This window comes from Paramormyrops kingsleyae, chromosome 13 (assembly GCF_048594095.1).
Source record: "Paramormyrops kingsleyae isolate MSU_618 chromosome 13, PKINGS_0.4, whole genome shotgun sequence".
In the NCBI taxonomy this organism is placed as follows: Eukaryota; Metazoa; Chordata; class Actinopteri; order Osteoglossiformes; family Mormyridae; genus Paramormyrops; species Paramormyrops kingsleyae.
The window spans coordinates 8,518,276-8,538,063 of NC_132809.1; the positions used below are offsets into that span (position 1 = coordinate 8,518,276).

Genomic DNA, 19,788 nt, shown 5'->3' on the forward strand with positions numbered 1-19,788 from the left:
ACTTGATAGCAAGATTTCAATTCTAATATCACAAATAATGCCATTAAATAAAATAATTTTTAATTAAATATAGTTAATCCTTTATTATGGATTTTAGGGGAAATATAAATCATGAATAAGAGTAAATATAACAACTGCTACCCATATAAAGAGTTTATGAATGGTTTATAATCTGGTTATTAATTAGGTTGTAACACCTTGTAAATTATTAATAGACAATTTTAAGCAAGTTATAACAGTTTTCTTTTTATTAATTAGTTACTACCATTTACAAGTGGCAAAATGGAACCTTAAAGGCTAATGTAATATGATCGAGTTGGGATTTGGAAAAGACATTAACATTAAGATGTCTTACTAGTGATTCGTTATCCACAAGGAATTGATCTCTGTTATTACTGTCTTTTCATATCTTAATAATTTGTTTAAATAATGTGTTTACGATGCTTTATTTTATGTATGGATTTAAAATAAAAACCTGCCTTGTGCCCTGTGCTTCCTGGAATAAGCATTAGGATCCTTGTCACCCAATAACGGACAAGCTTTGGAAGATGGATGGATCAATCGATCAATCAATGGATGTAGACTTGACAAAATTTACATATGGCTGATATGGTGAAAGTAAACTTGATAGCAAGATTTCAATTCTAATATTACAAATAATACCATTAAAAACATCATTTAAAATTAAATATAGTTAATCCTTTATTATGGATTTTAGGGAAAAATATAAATCATGAATAAGAGTAAATATAACAACTGCACTGTATGGGAAAAAAAATATGATTCATTATAAATAATGTACAATAATATATAATAATAATAACATTCTTTAACCTATGGTGGTGTAATGGTTAGCACTATTGCGTGTCACATCTCTAGGACCGGGGATCTACGCGTGTCTAGTTTGCATGTTCTCCCCATGGCATTGTGGGATTTCTTCTGGCTTCCCTAGTTTCCCCACACAGTCCAAAAACATGCCAAGATGAATTCGATTTGCCAAATTGCGCGTAGGTGTGAATTGTGTGTGTGTGTGTGTGTGTGTGTGTGCGCGCCCTGCGATGGGTTGGCGCCCCGTCCTGGGTTGTTCCCTGCCTAGCGCCTGAAACTTTCAGGATAGGCTCCGGACCCACCGCGACCCTGCATCGAGCAAGCGGGTATAGAGAGTGGATGGACATTCTTTAACCATATTGTTTGAAATAACTACTCTGTAGTGATGCAGTAACTTGAGAATTTCACTTGGTGGCTCCGTAATATTTATACATCTAGAATTAACGTTCAGCTCAGTATGTTCAATATCAAGAATGACGTATTTTATAGATAACAGCCTAATATTAATACTTTGGGTTTTTTTAACATCAATATTAATTAGCAGGGTCTTAATCGTAAATGGCCCTACGTTTGTTACATACTTATTTATTGTAGGGGATTTTCTTTTTGAATGTATTTTGACCATATGGTCAGCTTTCTGGATGTTCTACTCTTAATTATAAAACCCGATACTTTCTCTTCTTGTTCTGTTTTCATACTTTGTCATCTTGTATAAGTCCTGTTTGGATGTGCTTAATTTAGAACCTGTGGCACGGAGCTGAATGCAAAAACATTCTCCTGATCGGAAGAGAGAAACTCCCCTCTTTCAGGGCTGCGCACCCCCTCGCCAGGCTGCTTGCGATCATTGTTTCGCTCCAGCATTAACTGCATTCCAAAGGGACGCAGCGCGCCCCGTCTCCCTCCTCACATTCCTTCCCCAGAAATGAGTCCCGAGCTCCCCGCTCCTTCAGCACGGCTCCATTTCGCAGGAGCGATACGGTGGCGCGCCAGGACTGTTACCGTCAGCGCTCGGATGCTTTGTTTTTTACACCCTTTGGACTTTTATGCATGAACTACCTAAAGGAAACTTAGGGGGAAAAGCCTTACAATGTAAATTCCTCCGCGCAGCGCGCCATTGATTGTAAAGACCTTTCAACTTATCAAAGGCTGAAATTGACAAACGTCTTTTTCAGTGGAAACAGTTATACGTGAAACATTTTTTTGTTTTCGTTCTCGAAAGTAAATAGCGCAGTATGTCAGAACTGCGGCAGTGGGTGTACAACGATTGCAATTGCAACTAATAGTTCAGTTTGTTGTGATCTCCATGTGAAGAGCAATTTCTCCTGTCTGTAGTTGCAACTCGCCAGTTAAACTTACTAGTCAGCCAGTTCCATCAGTCTTACTCACTGGGAGTGCAAACATGGATAAGTATGAGGAGGATGCGGGTCTCCAGGCAAGTAAGTTAATAGAAAACGTCTCTTTGTACGATTGCTACAAAGATGGGGTTTACAGAGACAGAAGAGACGCGGTCACTAATGCGGATTTTGGGTTTTCTGGTCAGATGATTTTCGATCAGAAAAGTAAGAAGAATAGGGGCAGTCCCGTGCCTCCTCAGCAGCTCCGCAGCACTGACGATCCCCCAGCTCCGGGAAACAAAGTTTACAATGCCAGCGTTGGAATCTCGGTAAATGGAAACCGACCAATGCATCTGGATTATTACAAACCGCAGAAAGATGCAGTTTGTCCTGATGATAGCCATTGCACAAAATCCGATATTGCCTTGCCCTGCTACAGCGGACCTACTGAGCGTCAGAGGAGGCATTCTTTGGAGGTCCAGGGGCATAGGTACAGCACCGGTAGCGTGTACGATGGAGTTGGTATAAGCAAGCACGGACCGTTTTCTCCACTTTCTGGCAGCAGATGTAACAGCGTCTGCGTATCCAGCAGTCAGGAGTGCAGGTACAATGCAGCCAGCCCCCGGTCTAGTTTAGCGTCTTCCCTCTCTTACCCGGAGCAGAGCAAGTACTCCAGTCCGAGATCGAGCATGAGCAGCCCGCGGGCGAGTCTGGTGGTCGCGGGTCAAGACAAATACACCAGTCCCAGAACCAGTTTAATGCAGTACGAGGGGAACTGTACCCTGAGTCCAAGATCGAGCTATGCAAGCACCACCAGTGACACCAGTAAACACTCCAGTCCACGGGCAAGTTTGAACAGCTATGATTGCAGTAGTAAGCCCAGCAGCAACCGTACCAGTGGAATAAGTATGGGATACGACCAACGACAGATCAGCCCGAGGTCCAGTACAGCGAGCCAGTATTCTGCTACCACAAGTCCGAGGTCTAGTTACTCCGACTCCCGGTACATGCCGACCGTGAATCATGAGCACGACGCCGCGGTCGTTCACGGTATTCCCTTGGTCAGCCCACGGTCCAGTATCTGCAGCCAGGACTGCAGCGCCAGACCTGCAGGACCTGCCAATTGCGTGGCCAGCCCACGGTCCAGCATTTCCAGTCATAGCTCCAGGAGTTCCCGCAGCTCAAGGGGATCCATGAGCGCATACCCCGAGCTGCAGCACCCCTCGCCAAGGTCATCGATGTTGGGTGCGAATTTACACGAAGACAAGGTGGTTCAAGATTTTGGGGATGCCAGTAGGAATCATGTCCAGCAGTCCCCCGCTATCCAAGAAAGCCCCCAGCAACCAGTGCAACCTGGATTAAACCCGGAAGGCAGCGTGGCGGGACCGGCACCGTTTAATTATGAGACCCCGTGCAAAAGTTTGGTCGCTGGACAGAAATTTAAGTTGCCGTACCAAGTCACACCGTGTCGGGAAAGTGGACCGAGTCAAGCAGAAAGAAGACTGGAAGCCTTAACTCTGGAGCTTCAGAAGGAGCTGGAGATGCACATGAAGAAAGAATATTTTGGTAAGTGATATCCTTTTTTTTGTACGTAATAGACGCAATATATTGATCTGCTATCATTATGGTATATATGAACAGGTTTGTGGACAAATTATAGCATGCCTGGTTGAGTTTAAATAGGCACAAAGTTTTTAAATTACTTTTTCTCTCAGGATATTCTTCCTATGCTCTTGAGTTCCAAAGTCTAAAGTTACGATCTGCAGTTCTATTAAGTTTTTCGAAATTATTCTAGTAATATATTTAATTTGTCCCCCTCCCTTTTGTAAGTAAAAGCTAACCAAAGGTTTGGATTGAAGCGATAAATAATCTAATGAGAAACAGATACGCATGAACAAGTAAATAAATATTAATGAGATAACGGTGCCAGTCACGTTTTTTTGGGCAACGAAGGAATGCAACAAACTATAATTAATATGACACTCAGAGCATGACATCTTTGTTGTAACCCCCAGTTAACACTGCAGTTTGACTGGAATAGCTAAAGTAAAATTCCAGTGACAGAACTGGTAAACTTTTTAGCTGTGTGTTTAAGCTCCTTAAATTGCACAATTATCACTTTGCAGAGAGAATTTGAACTTACCTTTAGTTTGCCCCCCCCCCCAAAAAAACACAAAAAACCCGCAACTACACAGATTAGGTATCTACATTTCTGTACATACTCTTCATTAATTTCTGTGGGCATAATCTTAATCCCAACCATGACACCCTTAACCCCTACCCAGCCCTAACCTTGACCATACTGTAAGTAACCAAACAAAATACAAAAGTTTTTTTAGTTTTTTGATTGCATTCACAGGTTTTTTTTTTTTTCTTCAGAAAATTGAGTTTCTTGTAATACACACACACACACACACACAGTTCATACAGTATATCCCTATCATTGTGGGGACCCTCCATTCATTTATATGTGCATAACCATAACTATGATAACCCTAACCCCTACACAACCCTAACCTTAACTGCAAGTAACCAAACAATGGCTATTATAGTTTTTTGATTGCATTCACAGATTTTTATAAAATTGAGGTTTATGTTGTGGAGGCCTGAAAAAATATAAAAAAAAATATATATATATATATATAAAAAAAAAACAAATGTCCCCACAATGTGGTAAATACAAACCCACACAGGCACATTGAGAAATGTTCTCATAAAGAAAATGCTGGAGAAGTTGGCAGCCGCTGGCTTTGATGCCAAAGAGTTAAATCGCTTTATAACGGCAGTTTGCCGAGAACAGGGATGATGTAAGATTTGAGGCATTGTGTCCTGGAGCAGCCAGTCGTGTGTCGCAGTGTAGCACGTGACAGTCAAGGGAGAAGATGGGCACCTCTAACACCAGACTGACATGGTCTGTCCTGTATAAATGAAGCCCAGAAGCAAATCGATCAGTCTGGCAGCGCCAGAGCTGATTCACAGTCCTTATGCGGCATCTGCTTGTGGTCGTTGACGACCCCGATAGCGGTGATGGCTGTGCCGTTATTGTTTATCCTTGAATGAGCTGTAAATCCACAGCTGGCCCCGGAAGACAAAGTTGTTGCCCGGAGCCAAGGCGGCCCCACCCCTGCCCCCCACAAGCTGCTTCATTAGTCAGCCAGTGGGGCTGCACCAGACACTTGGCATGAGACTCTGGCTGGCCGGCCAGACAGAACCAAGAGGGGGGGGTTAAAGTCTGATCACCTGCTTAGAATAATAATGGCAGCAATAATACTTAGTTGCCAAAAACATGATTTAAGTTTGGTCAGTTAATGGAATTTGCAACACCCCCCACCCCTTTATATTCCTGTTATTGTTTGTGTCTGGGTGGACTGATAGTAAAGCATGTTATTTTAATATTGTTTACTGAAGCTATTTCTCCTGCTGCTGTTGTCAGGTTTGTTTCTAAAATGTTACTTTGTAGACTACACATTTACCTCTTGGGTTTATCATCAGTGAATATCATCAGTGCTGTGTTGTATTGTCTTGTTTTTGTTTATGAGAAAATAAGTGCTTCTAGAATTAATATAAAAAGATTTTTTCTCAGTTGTCTCAGTGAGATTTGTCTGTTTTCAGTGAAGTATTGAAATGAGATCTTTCAGTGACCTCCCTTTGATGAGACTGTAATACAATCATATGACAATATTTTTTAGAAATAACTTTTGAAGTTAGTGCCTTATTTTGACCCTTTTCAATGGAAGTGGGCTCTGATGCCCATCCATGGACAGAAATATTCAGATTCCTTTACTGTAGAATATCCCTCTAATTACCATCTGTCCTCTTTGTAAACACAGATAGTCCATTTTTGTAGAAATAACCCAAAACTTGAAAGATTACTAGTAATAATTTCCTGAGCTCCCATGAAATTCCTTGGATTATTTTTTTTTGTTGTTTGTTTACTTTTTGAACTGTTTTTGGCACAGTTTGTTTTTGCCTGCAAAACCACCTTATTTAGCTTTGAAAGGGCTGTGATTTTGGAAAAGGCAGTTTGGGCTGGTGCCCAGCTGGTAATGATGCGTATCTCACAAACATGGAATAATAGTGACATAGTTAAGAAGAATTTTTCAGTGGATGGTGCTTTCTGTAATTATATAGGTTCTCCAGTGTCATTCTGCTCTCCAAGTTGGGACACTTGCTAAAACTTCTAGAACGTCTTATGAAAGTAATGTGTAAGGAGCTGATGTGTCACACAGTTCAGAAGAGCTGATGTTGTGCCTAATTATATGTTGTGCATTATTCCTGGTTTTATCGTGAAATTAGATATTCTCATAAACTGACAATGTGCCATTTCAGCAAGCTAGTTGCCAAGTCAAACACAATTCCCATTTTCCCACAATCATATCAGTTCATGAGCCATTACACTGTTAACTTCTGTCAGACCCTTAATGTAAAATTTTCAAACACGTCACAGACATCCGCGTCTTAATGCAGAGCATTGTAGGGGAACACAAAGAGAGCCTGTTATTTGTTTTTTTTCACCTGTCAAACTAAAACTAGGCAAACATGCAATTTTCGGTGCGTAGATTTTGTCTGTCAGCTCTGTGATCCTTTTAATTTGGTTCATTTAACCTGCTTGAAAAAAGAATTAAAGGTCAATTAAAATCCGCCCTTCAGACTACAGTGCTCAAGTCATTAACTTTGGAAGGCTCCTCTGAAGAGTTGGTGCAGAAAGTGAAAGGCGATCAACCGGCAAGTTATTCTTGGTGGTTTGTTGTATCGTTTGAAGGTGTTTCTGTTTATTAATGATGGAATAAGAGGTGTGAGACTGAGGTGTTTCTTTGTGCGCAGTCATTTAGCACTGAATCCCACCACTTCCTGCCAAATGTATTGATCCCGCACTTCGGTTGAACGTTACAAAGGACCCAGGCAACATGACCTCCCTGTATCCATGATGCCATGATGTGTGTGATTTTTAGCATATCATTCTCACTATAATGCCCCACCCTTCTCTCTCTCTCTCTCCCTCCCTTCAGGTATCTGTATCAAATGTGGGAAGGGGGTCTATGGAGCCAGCCAGGCCTGTCAAGCCATGGGGAACCTCTATCACACTAACTGTTTCATCTGCCAGTCCTGTGGTAAGACACCATCCTCTATCTCTAGCCCAGTGTTTCCCAGTCCGGTCCTCAGCGATCCACAGACAGTCCATATTTTTTCTTCCTCCGAGCTCCCTGTCGACAGTTCATATTTCTGCTCCCTCCCAGCTCCCAGATCTTAGAGTGGGCAAAAACGTGGACTGTCTGTGGGTCCCCAAGGCCCGGATTAGGAAACTGCCAATTCGGTGGCACCCATTTCTGCCTAGAACTGTTTTTATAAAATATTTAAAAACCTGTCACTTGAGTATGCCAACATGGTCTTCCGAGAATTTTAAACCTGCAGATTATTGGCTACAACTGTCGTTCTTGACCCGCTATTCCTGTAAAATGCCCTCTGTACTATTATGTAGCATAATTTCCACATCTTCGTTTTATTGCAATGCACTAGGTCTGCTGGAGCAGAAGCTGTTCTTGCCGTGAACCTCAAGATGCGTGTGACCTTGGGGGATGTTTCAGAACAGGGATCTACATTGTGCCCAGATTTAGATTTTAGTTGTGAATACTTTGGTGTGAGTGGGTGGCAGTGGGAATTTCTGTGACAGGAACCCCATTGTGCACGAGCTTGTTTCTGGCTTTGTTGGCTACTTTTGGCAGGCAGCTCTAGCAATCACTGTATATGGTGTGGACTCTGGCTTTGAGAGCTTCTAAAAGCAGAGTACATGTCCTGCGAGTATGTTTATTTCACGCTCGGCAGAGAGCTGCTCAAAATGTATTTCATTTCTGAGGGAGCTCAAATCATAAATCCGCCAGAGGTGCATTTGATGGGTACCCTGGGTCACGAAATTTCCCCTTGAAAGGCTGGCTTTGTTGTCGTGCTCTGAAGATCTAGAGCGATGCCTCTGAAAGGACCCCCGGCTCGACCAGGTGCCTCTACGTCGGCACTTTTCCATTTTCTGCAGACTTTGATGCCTTTAAAGTCATCTGCAAAATACATAGGGCAGCGTATCCCGAAAACATAGCGACTTTGTCAGGGAACCATGCCTTTTCCTGATTGCTTCGGTTCCATTGCTTCTGCTTTAGGCTCGTGTTTGTGGGTAACAGCTTCCATCAGCGCAGACCTTGCCGCTGCCTCGTCAACTGGGTCTGCCCAACCAGACCAGGAGCCACTAGGGAAATCGGAAATGGCTGTTGCATTGTGGCCAGGCAAAGAGCAGGCCTGACCCTTCACAGGGAAACTACGCCAGTTGGCTGCCAGAACGTCCAGTTGAGGTCCCCTAATGACATAAACCCAGACTAGCACTGTGCTGCGGGCTGCAGAATAGGCTTCTGCTGAGGATGAGCACCTGACTGGCTTAGCGTCTAAATAGGGAAGAAATATAGCTTAACTTTTATTGCGGGGGTAAATTTTTGTCTTCCTGGGAGTCTTTCCTAATGTTTCCCTGTGACCCCGCCCCGACAAAGTGCAGATCACCTGACCGCTCCATTCAGCTTGCGTGCCGCCTTTGTTTTCAGGCCACAGCAAGAGACCAGGACTCTGTTTGCGCTGCAGCAAATATTCTGGGAATTTGTTGGCTTTGCCCATCTCCAGCCCCCGGCACACTGTTCCTGCCAGGTGGGCATGAAGCAGACAGGAGTCAGTGGTGGTTTTAGGATGGCTAATCGCCCAGACCGTGCTCGGTATGTGTGCCCTGTAAACAAACACACGCAGCCACTCACCTCCTCGGGTGGCACGTGACTGGAAGTCCTGCTTTTCCACTAACACTGGGCTCATTTGTTACATTTTAACATAAGTGACCTGCAGTGTAAGTATTTTAACTTACTGGAAGTAATGGAATTGATACATTCTAACAGAGATGACATGTTGCCAATTAAGGGGGTTTGGTGATTATTAAGAAATTAGCTTAAGTTGGCAGAGAAAATGCTTCAATTTCACTGCAGAATGAATATAACACCATATCAGATTTAAGAGACTATATTGATACATCATATTGAAAGAAATAAATTTTCCAGAAAAAATAATTAGGCTTATTGTTTGTTTTCAGGGGTGGGGGGTTTGTTTATCTTTATTGAAACTGTCCCAGTTGGTACCACCCCAGCTAAGAAGAGCTTCTTAGGGAGACCCTATAATCTGCCGTTTGCTGTGTAAGTCTTTGACAATAACTTAAACGCTACGTCGGCACTGAGGATTGTAACCTTCACAAAGAGCTCTTTATGACGGAGGAGGTGATGGTTTGTTTTCTGCTTCTCCATCTGAGGTATCGTCGCCCTGCCGAGTCTTTCTGCACCTGGAGGTGACTCACTGTAGGCTAGGTCTCGCGGTTCAGCGATGTGTGTGTGCGCCCCCCCCCCCATTGCAGAACCACAGTGGTTATTGAGGGGGGAGGTGCGGGGTAGCTTTGGCTCTGCAGGCTGGATCGAAATCCCCTGCTCATCGGAGTGCGACGGCTTGATGAACTATCAACAGCAGCGCTTTGGGCCAGGCAGTCTGCTAAGCGCAGTTCCTGCAGGTGATAAAGGCTCGTTTGTTCTCCGTGCGAATGGTGGGGGTGGGGGTGGGGGGGGGGGGGTTGCATTCAGACCAGGAGCTGTCCCTCCCCCCCTCCGTTCGCTGTTTCAGGTAAAGTTCAGGTCTTTTGTAACCAAACCCCGCACTGGTCTTTTGGTAATGCCCAGTGATGAGCCTTTCTTTCTGGGGGAAGTACTTGACTTACTGAGCCTGTCTTCCATGATGTCAGACACCAACTGGAACATACCTGTGGCTCCTAGTGGATTTCCCCATTAGTAATTTTTGCTCATTTTTACCGATGTTCTGACAGGACAGGAAGTGTGTTTATAAATTCTGGTTAATTTGAGGAGTTAGCTGGTCGTATTTTATCCGTGCAAGCTGATAGGTTGCAGAGTTTGTACACAGCTGGAGAGAGAGAGAGAGAGAGAGAGAGACCCCAGCATAGGTGATGGCAAATATGACCCCGTGTTGGATTAAAGCAGCACTCTGATCCCCCCAACATGGTGAAACGGGGAGCGTTTCTGCAACCCAGTCCCGGTTCTGGCAATGGCCCGGTGGCTTGGAGTGAAACAATGGGAGGGATTGTAGTCTGTACCTGTTTTTGGGGCCAGGGGAAGTGTTGTACACACACAGAGGAAAAAGTTTGGGGGAATTAAAACACGGTGGCAGATTTTTGTGTCCCGCTAAGATATTGCCACAAACAGTTTACAGTGAAAATATTTACGGGTGGGGGGATGGTGGCTTCATGCGTGACCCCACCTGCCAGAGACATAGCTAATGATGACCATGAAATATAGTGTTATACTGTACATCATCATTATACTTTGTCCCCCATTGCAATCATACTAGTTTCTGTCTCTACTTCCAGTTTGAATAAAACTTATATAAAACTTAGTCGTGTCAAAACCTTATACCTCAGGCAACAGTTTTACGCACAACATGGCAAAGTCAACACACAATCAATAAATACATATGCTGTACATTGTGCTAAAGGTTTACAGGTAAGACATGGGCATAGAATCAGACTCCTTTGTTGTTGTCTGCCTGATGAGACAAAGGCAGGATCCCAGAGTGCCAACCTTCTCCCCAGGCCTCGGGCTCAGAAAGCCTCCGGCAAGCCTCAGTCCCACCATCTGCCCAACCCGCGGCCGGCCCAGGGATGCGGCGATAAGCTGGGCGGTCTGCCTCTTGCGCCTGCTGACTCGTGTCTGTGGGTGATTGTTCTTCGCTCATTCGATGTTCTGTTTGCAGATTCACTGGCCTCCGGAGATCCAGGCCAAAAAAGCTCTTTCTTTTTTCACATTTTGAATTTTTATGAATTTTTTTACTGAAGTATTGGAATGGTAAAAAAGAAAAAACACACCCCCACACATGTGATGTCATCATAAAGCCCAAATTGTCCTCTTTAAGGAACACCGGGACTTAATAGAGTGCCATGTATAGTATGAAAGATATGGGAAATAACACAATGCCCTCCACAGAGGACAAAAATGCAGTGCTGGGTGTCAGGAGGGCATTTAAAAGCTGATATCTATCTGCGATCGCTGCCTTGTTCAAAAATCCTCCAGTGTGGCTGGAGCCGCCGCCAGATTGCCGAGTCTCGTGTTGCCATGACGAGCTGCTCCCTCGGCTTCTATAGAAGATGGGGGGGTGGGGGGAGTCAATAAAAGCTCATCGGCGGCAGACGGCACGGTGAAGGCGGGCAGCGCCGGGGCGGCATGCGAGGGAAGAGGTGCAGGGCCCCCGGGCGTGGCCGGCGGCGTGGAGGGGGGGGGGGTTGCAAAGCCTCCGCGGGACCGCTCCAGCACAGACGTGGCCGTCTCCAGTGACAAAGGGAGAGAAGCAGGCAGCAGGCCAGGCCCCTCCCCGCTTGCGGAGCCCGGCTCCTAGGTGGGGGATGAATAGGACAAGCCAGTGACCTCAGGCAGAAAGAATGTCCCTGTTTGCACAGGCCCTCTGGTCCTTTAGGAGTAATGCGTGCTGGGGACAGAGAGGAACGAGGGACACTTTGTGGTTACCTCCCTGACCCACACTAGATGCTTTATTCATTTATTTGGCAGGGTTGACGACACAGGTGGGATCATCTGTTTACAACATACGTTTTTCTCACCGCCATATAAAATTTTATTGTGGGTGGTTCTGGTTCCTTGCTATTTAAAGGTCCCCCCGTAATTAATTCCTTGTAGCTCATTTTCTGCAGCGCTTTCTGATTCACTGCTCTGAGTCGGCTTTTTGTGGGGAATGCGACCTGCTGTTTGGCAGTTAAACCAGCAGGTTTGAGTGGACCAACCCAACGACAGATCGAATCCGTGTCTCTGCCAGGCATTTTCAGAGCCATTAAGCTTTCGCTGTATTTATGTGTGTGTTGGAGAACTCAGAGACACCAAAAGCTGTAAAATGCCTTAAAACCATGTTGTTCTTGCTCCAGCTTTTCTGAACCCCATTTACAGTAGCCATGGCGATTTGATTTCCGAATTGATTAAATCCACATTTGATTGAGCACAAATGCAGCTGCCAAAGTTATAACCAACGAACCCACTAGCTTTCATCTTGCTATTGAATGAGGCAGCCTTTGAATGGAGTAATCCTCTGAGTACATTGATTTTTCTTTTTTCTGAAGCTTTTCTGGAAGCCCCCTGAGGATCAGTAGAAGGTGTAATTATCCGTGGCGCTTTGGACAGAGCCAGAATGCCGCCTCATCAGGTGCCTCCTCAGAATCTGGCGGGTCTGTGAGGCTCTGACAGATGCTTCCGGATGTGCTGGCTTCTTGGACAGCTGGCAGGTGCTGGGGCTGCAGGTGCTGTCATTTTGAGATGATGGGTGATGGCCTGGGGCGAGGCTGAAGAATTGTTTTGTTTTCTGTTTGTCTCTCCGGCAGGGAGACGGTTGAGAGGGAAAGCCTTCTACAATGTCAACGGGAAAGTCTACTGCGAAGAGGACTTCCTGGTATGCCCCTGCCATTCTATATGTCGTGCTGACACTCGTTTGCTTTCACGTCAAGTCTCCATCGAACACGCAGCACTTCACAGTGACATCTGCTGAGCCTTTCCCTGCCAGTCGTTAGTAATGGTGAATCTAGAAAGTTCTTTTAGATGCGACACTTTCTACAGGATTTCCTGGTCATATGGCCAGGAGACAATACTCAAGGGGGAGTCTGCAGTTTCTACCTCCCCTATCCAGCTTTTGATTGGGGAGGCAGATGGTGAATCAGCAGGGAAAAGAAGAGCGTTAGCAGCTGAAAGGGATGCCTCTAACAAATCTGCGGCACCCACCCCCCCGCGCCTTCTACCCCTGGCCGGGGAGGTCACGACCTCAGGGTCGCGGTGTGCAGATGGCTGTCCCCCAGCATTGATCCTGGAGTACAGTCTGCTCCCAGCGGTACTGTTAAGCTGGCAGTAATAAGCAGAGAAACGCATCTACACATGCCATGTTTGGTGGACTGCTTTGACCTTGGAAGGTAGGTCTCAAGGTCTAAACAAGCGGTGGTGTAAACAAGAAACTTGCTACCTCATACTTTCTCATTCATTCCGAAAAGGAGCCATGAGTCTTCGTCACAGTGAAGAGAGCAACAGCACCCCCAAAGAGCATGGCTGTAATGGATAATTACATGTCCATGAAGGCAGATGTCAGTCCTTAAGGGCAGAGTTTCTGAATCCGTTCCTCAGTGACCCCCAGACGGTCCATGTTTTTGCTCCCTGCCAGAGAATCCATATTTTAGATTGTTTGTGGGTCCCTGAGGAGCAGATTGAGAAACACAGCATTATTTCACTTTGTAACATGAAGGGGATTTAGATATTGAGAGATGAGGCAATTTGTTTTTTTCCCCTTTCTTCTTACAGTATTCTGGTTTTCAGCAAACAGCAGACAAATGCTTTGTATGCGGGCACCTCATCCTGGAAATGGTAAGTCTTGTGTAATTGATTCGTAAACCATCCATCCATCTGTTTTCTGTAACTTCTTGTCCTGTTCAGGGCTGCAGGGGAGCCTTTCCTGGATCACACGCCAACCCATCACACACCATTCACTCACCCCTACGGGCATTTTGGGGACTCCAAATGACATTAGTATGTTTTTGAAACCATGGGATGAGAACATGCAAACTCCATACACGTTGATTCAAACACTGGTCCTAGAGGTGTGAGGCAACAGTACTAACCACTGGACCACCATGCCACCAAATCATAACACTCACAATTCATAAACCGCTTTAGAAAAATGGGGGGTTAGGTTTAGGGTTGGGTAGAATGATCACTCCCACTTTGAACGGGATCTGTTAAAAGCCGTATTCAGTGATTGAAGATGCTGTTCACCTTGGCCACATCCTCATCTTCATTCCGAATCTTCTCATGTTACTCAAAGATTCTGCAGGCACTGGGCAAGTCCTACCACCCCAGCTGTTTCCGCTGCGTGGTCTGTAACGAGGGTTTGGATGGAGTGCCTTTCACTGTGGATGTGGAGAACAACATCTACTGCGTAAAGGACTACCACACGTAAGAGCTCTCCCACGTCCTACAACTGCCTGGGTGTCGAAAGTGTGTAACGGGCCATGTGGGTCGCCTTCAGAAGTGTGTCCAAGCGATGGTACGGATGTAACATACTGGTTAATTAGGAGGTTAAGGCTTTCTGCAGACAGTTTTTCTGCTTGAATGCATGATTGTGTTTGCATACCTGAAGACTGTGTTTTCAGTATTGGGGTTTTTAGAGGCAGATTCATCAAGTGACTGAGTCAAATATGTCCCCTGGCATTATTCTCTATGATCTTGTATTTTGTATCTATGTATAGGCTACCTGTCCCTCTCAACATTGACTGTATACATTAGTTCATGCGTATGGAGCTGAATTTGTCCGCTAAAAGCTTCTTCCCCTCGGTCAGTAGGCTAGATGAGAACCAAATTTTCCTGACAGATTTATTCATATTTTCAAAATCTTGGAAAATACTGGGTGGGACAAACACCACTTTTTTGAAAATTGTGTGGTATGTGTCCCAGTCGTGTCCCTTGTGAATAAAGCCTAAATCTGAAATGGATTGCATTTATAGGATATATTCTTGCATTTTAGTGATACAAACGCATCATACTGTCTCCCTCTGTTTACACTACAGGGTTTTTGCCCCAAGATGTGCCTCTTGCAACAAGCCCATTCTTCCCGCCCAGGTAGCCTTCCGCTGCCCGCCAGTGTCCTGATGCAGTCGCGTTAAGCTGAGCACGGTGTTATGTGGGTGTCTGACTCCCAGCCGCTCTCATTCCAGGGTTCTGAAGAGACCATCAGGGTGGTGTCCATGGACAAGGATTACCATGTTGAGTGTTACCACTGCGAGGTCAGACATCACTCTTCGTCATCGTCGTTTTCTTTTACAAGCTGGTTTGCAACAAAGGCGCTTTTCACTCCGTCTTGCTGCCACCAAGCTTTATTAACTAACCCTCGCTGTTTTTTCCACCACTGCTTCGTGTGATGAAGTGAAGAATTTAAAGGCTGTCTTTGCTGAGAGGTTTTTCTGCCAATCTTACCAACCTCCTGGTGCCTGTATCAGGGGTAACTTTTTGGTAGATCTCCAGCATCACTCTTTATGCTGATGCCTTCGACTGTGTTCTTATGTGCTGGTGATGCAGCTTGGTGGGGGGGGGGGGGGGTTGTGTAGCCTAATGTCTGCAGTAATTTTGCTGGGGTTCACTCATCACGCTCATCCGGTTGAAGTGTGTGCCTTTGATGCATGCAGCTTTTCGCCCATTGAGTCTGGCGTAGCTATGAAATGAGATGGAAAATAAATGACGCTTTATTTGCTATTTGCACAAGTTCAGGTACACTGGAAAATTTCTTTTCTCATATCCCATCATGCTCTCCTTTGAGACAGTTGAGAGTGAAGCTTGGGGCCCGAAAGCAGGGTCAGGCTATTTATCCAGAGCCCCTGGAACATTTATTAGGGGGTTAAGGGCCTTTCTCAAGGGCCAATTGGAAATTTGATTATTCTAATGAGGCAAGGGCCTGAACCAACAAGGCCCAATCACAGGCACAGAAGCCTAACCTGCTGAGCCAATCACCAGCGCCCTGAGCCACACCCCCTGGCTTATACCAATAAACACTCCGCCTTTTCCATCCAGAATCATGGATCTGCTGTAATCCAACGTGCCTCATTTTTTGGATTCAGGCTGGCACAGGAAGCATTGTCAGATGCACTGGGCAGGATGGGGCAGTTGGATCGGCCCGTCCTGGCTCTCTAATCCACGTCTTCCTCCCCACAGGACTGTAGGCTCCAGCTGAACGACGAGGAGGGCCAGCGCTGCTACCCGCTCCAGGGCCACCTGCTTTGCCACGGCTGCCACCTCCGCAGGCTCAAGGGACAGGCTGCAACTCACCCACCGCCCAGCTTCCCTGTGCACGTCACGGAGCTGTGAAAGGGGGGCACCGCTGTGTACCATAACAGAACAACCCACGGAGGAAGATCAGAGGCCGAAGGGATGCCCAGGGAAAGGCATGGGGTGCGGTGGCTGTCTCATTAGAGCAGATGAGGGGGGTTATGTTATCTTGAAAGCACATCCTGTGCCGCCGTAATCCTAAAATGAGACATTTCGTTTTTATTCTGAAGAGGCCTGTGGGCTCAGTCGGTGGACCAGGGTAGCACCCAGACCTAACTTGGGTGTGTTAAGGGAGCCATACCACACAGCAGGCCTTGTGGAAACTCCCCCAGCACATGGGGTCAGGTCCGGTGGCATTCCTTATCCCTTTAGTCCGCTCCTGTCTGTCCTCGTCATAAATGGATTACGGCCTGTAACAAGCCAAGGACACCTGCCTGCCGGAGTAATTGCCCATTCTCCTTGAATGCAGCACTTAAAAGAGCCGCTCTCCCGCCCGCCGCCTCCACGGCACACGCCGCCAGAGGACTTGTCGCACCGCCCACGTGTCCGTCTTCTCGCACGCCATGACATCGCCCATACCGCACGGACACACCGCCGACGTGGACGGCCGTATTCACCCCAGCTGATTTACGTTTCTCGCATAAAGTACCCAATCAGCGTCAAAGAAGTTGAATGTATGCAGAGTATATGGCTGTTACACGTGTATACAGATATGCTCGTGCTTGCGTGTACGGATAGCCTATGGTTACGACCCATTTGTGTTTGTTGTTTGTGCCGCGCGTTCTGATGGAGTCAGAGGCCAAATGAATCCCTGGCATGTGAGAGAGAAACTTAACTGTACAGTGCTGGTTTAGCTGTCTGTTATTAGAGGAAGTGCTGCATTTCTGTCTGTTTTTTCGCTGTTATCGTGAGACATCACTGTCCTTTGTCATTTCTGTTACACATGAATGCAGCCTTTTCTTCCTTTTTTTAACAATTTTGGCCCCTCCAATGTCTTTCTTTGCTGTTAATGTGTTTAAGACACTGGTCAAAGAAAACAAAAGCACTGATATTTAATTCCCCCTCACTTTCTCACCAAGTCAATAGACAGATTTATTATTAATTTTTAAATTCTAAATCTACGCCTTAAAGCAAGGAGCTGCTGATATGATGAAATCAGCACTGTGCTGTGGACCATGGTGAGGAATGTTTTGGATCCCCCCCGATCAGCTCCTCCCTCCAGGAAGGTGGCCAAAGGGGGGCGGGGGGGGTCGAGGCTGACTGGGAATCTTAGTTATTTAATTAACTACTAATTTAATTTATTCATGATGTCACTCTGTCTGCATGATTGCCAATCTTGGGGCACCGGCTCTGACCCTCCCACTTGCGTTTTGTTGACGGCAAAATGACATGAAGGCCACCGGGTCCAAATAAATGGGGGCCTCTATTACTGTAGCTGTCACTCACACAGTGGGGGGTGGGGCTGATCTTTCTGATACTACTGAACATTAGCATGGCTCTGGTACGGCCACAGGTGTGAGAGATTTCAGAGTTCATAGGACTTGGTTTGTGTATTGCTGTACATCTCTACCCAACCTGATGCATTTAGGGCTTAGTTACAGTCTGTTAGTCTTCTCCCACCAGAACGTCCCTTCTCACCAGTTTTTAAATCGAAGTATTGAAATCATACAACAAACCATTTTTACTAAGTCACATACCATTGTTTTGCTGCCATCTCAGTGCTGGTAGTCGATACAGTGGATGTTTATTGACAGAGTAATAGGGAATAGCCCAATGAACCCCTGCTGAAGGAAATTAAAGATTATAAATAATAACGAGAGAGCACAGCATAACTCCCAAGTGTTTCTCCCTCTGATGTTGCTTTTGTAATGGAAGACATTGTGGATATTCTCTCTTAACACATCCTTCACAGTGGAAAAAAAACTCAATTTTCAGTACACACCAGACACTCTGCCACTAGGTTAGCTGTACATAAGGTTAGTTTTATTTCTTGCACAAAGTCCAAAAACATAGCTGCTGTCTGTCCTGTAAGTAGCTCTCAAAATATCATTCGATGTGTGATTTCCTAGATGTTTTGTGAAAAGAAAAGAGGAAATGTAGATTTATTTATCTAAAGATAAAAAGTCTAAAGTTATTTAATGAGTTAAAGTCAGACATGTCTTTTAACCTTAGATGATATAATCTGCTTTTTTAATAAAGTGGTTTTGTAGTTAACTTGGTGATGTCTTGTCTTGCTTTGTTTTCATATAATGTCAAAAACTTGAAACACATCGTTTGTGAAAATGGGTGTGAACTCCAAGTTGTTTTCCGTTTGACAAACAGGTATGAACATTTTTTTGCCAGTTTTGCCAACTTATGTTGGGTTTACGAATGTGGCTTTTGCAGCTTCTTTCAAGATCGACTGCCAAAGATTAGGCCGTTTATTCAGGAACGCAGTCTCCCCCGCACCAGAGTTTGTGTCATTATGGGGCCATTGAGTCATTTTTGTAATTGAAACTTGACATGCTAAGTTTATTGTAGATCATGTGACATAGCTGAGATCCTAACATTAGATGTCTGCTTGCTCTGAAAAAAGCCCTTGGAAACAAGACTCTATTCAGTAACCGCATAATTCTGTTTGACCAAAACACCAGCTTCATTATTTAGCAAATAATGTGGGAAATGGAGGGGGGGCAGGCTTTGTGACCTATAACAACATTAGCCTCTGACAGCTGGTTAGATGAGGATTATTGATGTATATTTTACCTATTGCTATCCCATCTGTTGTGTAATTTTTATTGCCGTGATTTTAAGCACACTGTAGTAATAGGCTATTGCTTGGCCATTTTTCTAATTATTAAATGTAAGTTTGATTTACAAGTGTTTTAGTAAACTACATAAAAGGGCACAATGAATACAGACGTCGTCTGCTATTAGTTGATTTTCATGTCTCAGTGGAGGAAAAAAATTGGTTTATGATGGCATTTCGCAGCAAACAAATGAAACAGCTATTGTTACAATTAGCCAATCAGATGGGGGATTATCTGCCTGGCCTGGAATTTTGAAAATGTTTTGATGGGGGGGGGGGGGGGGGAACAGCAGCCAGCTAATCTAACCAGCAAAAGTGTTGTCAGGGTGAAAAATGCTGCTCATGTCAACGCAAAGCTGAGATCAAAGGGGAGAGAGGCATCTAACGTGAACCCTCATAAAAAAGATCAAAGACCCAGAGGAAAGGTCCAGCTCTGCCCTGCGCTGCTGCATATTGGAATTCCTTACTGGTGTGTGGTATTGTCAGTCCCGAAGGTCTTAATCACGGCCAGACGGCAGGCACTGGTGTCAGTGATTGAGCTTGAAAGATCCTCGTTCCTCTCCACCAAACCCAGTGCATGGTGGGTGTCTCCCTAACAGCTGCATATTTGGACTGTTTGATATGGGCAAATTAGGGCTATGTTTTCAATAAAATGGTGTGGAATGTTGATAATCTTTGTTCCCAGAGGATTGAAGATTATGCGCTCTTTTGGTCTACTGAGGAAAGACACATACTATACTCTCTCTCTCTCTCTCTCTCTCTCTATATATATATATATATATATATATATATACACACACACACACACACAAAACAGTACACAAGAACAAGGTACCAAAAACCAGCAGGGTAGAGGGCAGAAGTAACTTTAAATGCCAGAGATGACCGTCAACTTGTTTGGCAGTGTCTC

The 19,788-nt window shown here is 45.1% G+C and overlaps 1 protein-coding gene across 1 annotated transcript; it reads left to right on the forward strand.

Annotated features, from left to right (window-relative positions):
• Window positions 1–36: 36 nt before the first annotated feature.
• On the forward strand, window positions 37–18,304 carry wtip (WT1 interacting protein). The gene is made up of 8 exons (XM_023820046.2): window positions 37–3,728; window positions 7,172–7,273; window positions 12,616–12,683; window positions 13,577–13,639; window positions 14,097–14,227; window positions 14,839–14,890; window positions 14,986–15,054; window positions 15,977–18,304. Exons 1-8 carry the CDS (start codon window positions 2,228–2,230, stop codon window positions 16,127–16,129), a joined length of 2,139 nt encoding a protein of 712 aa, XP_023675814.1. The 5' UTR covers window positions 37–2,227; the 3' UTR covers window positions 16,130–18,304.
• The last annotated feature ends 1,484 nt before the right edge of the window (window positions 18,305–19,788 follow it).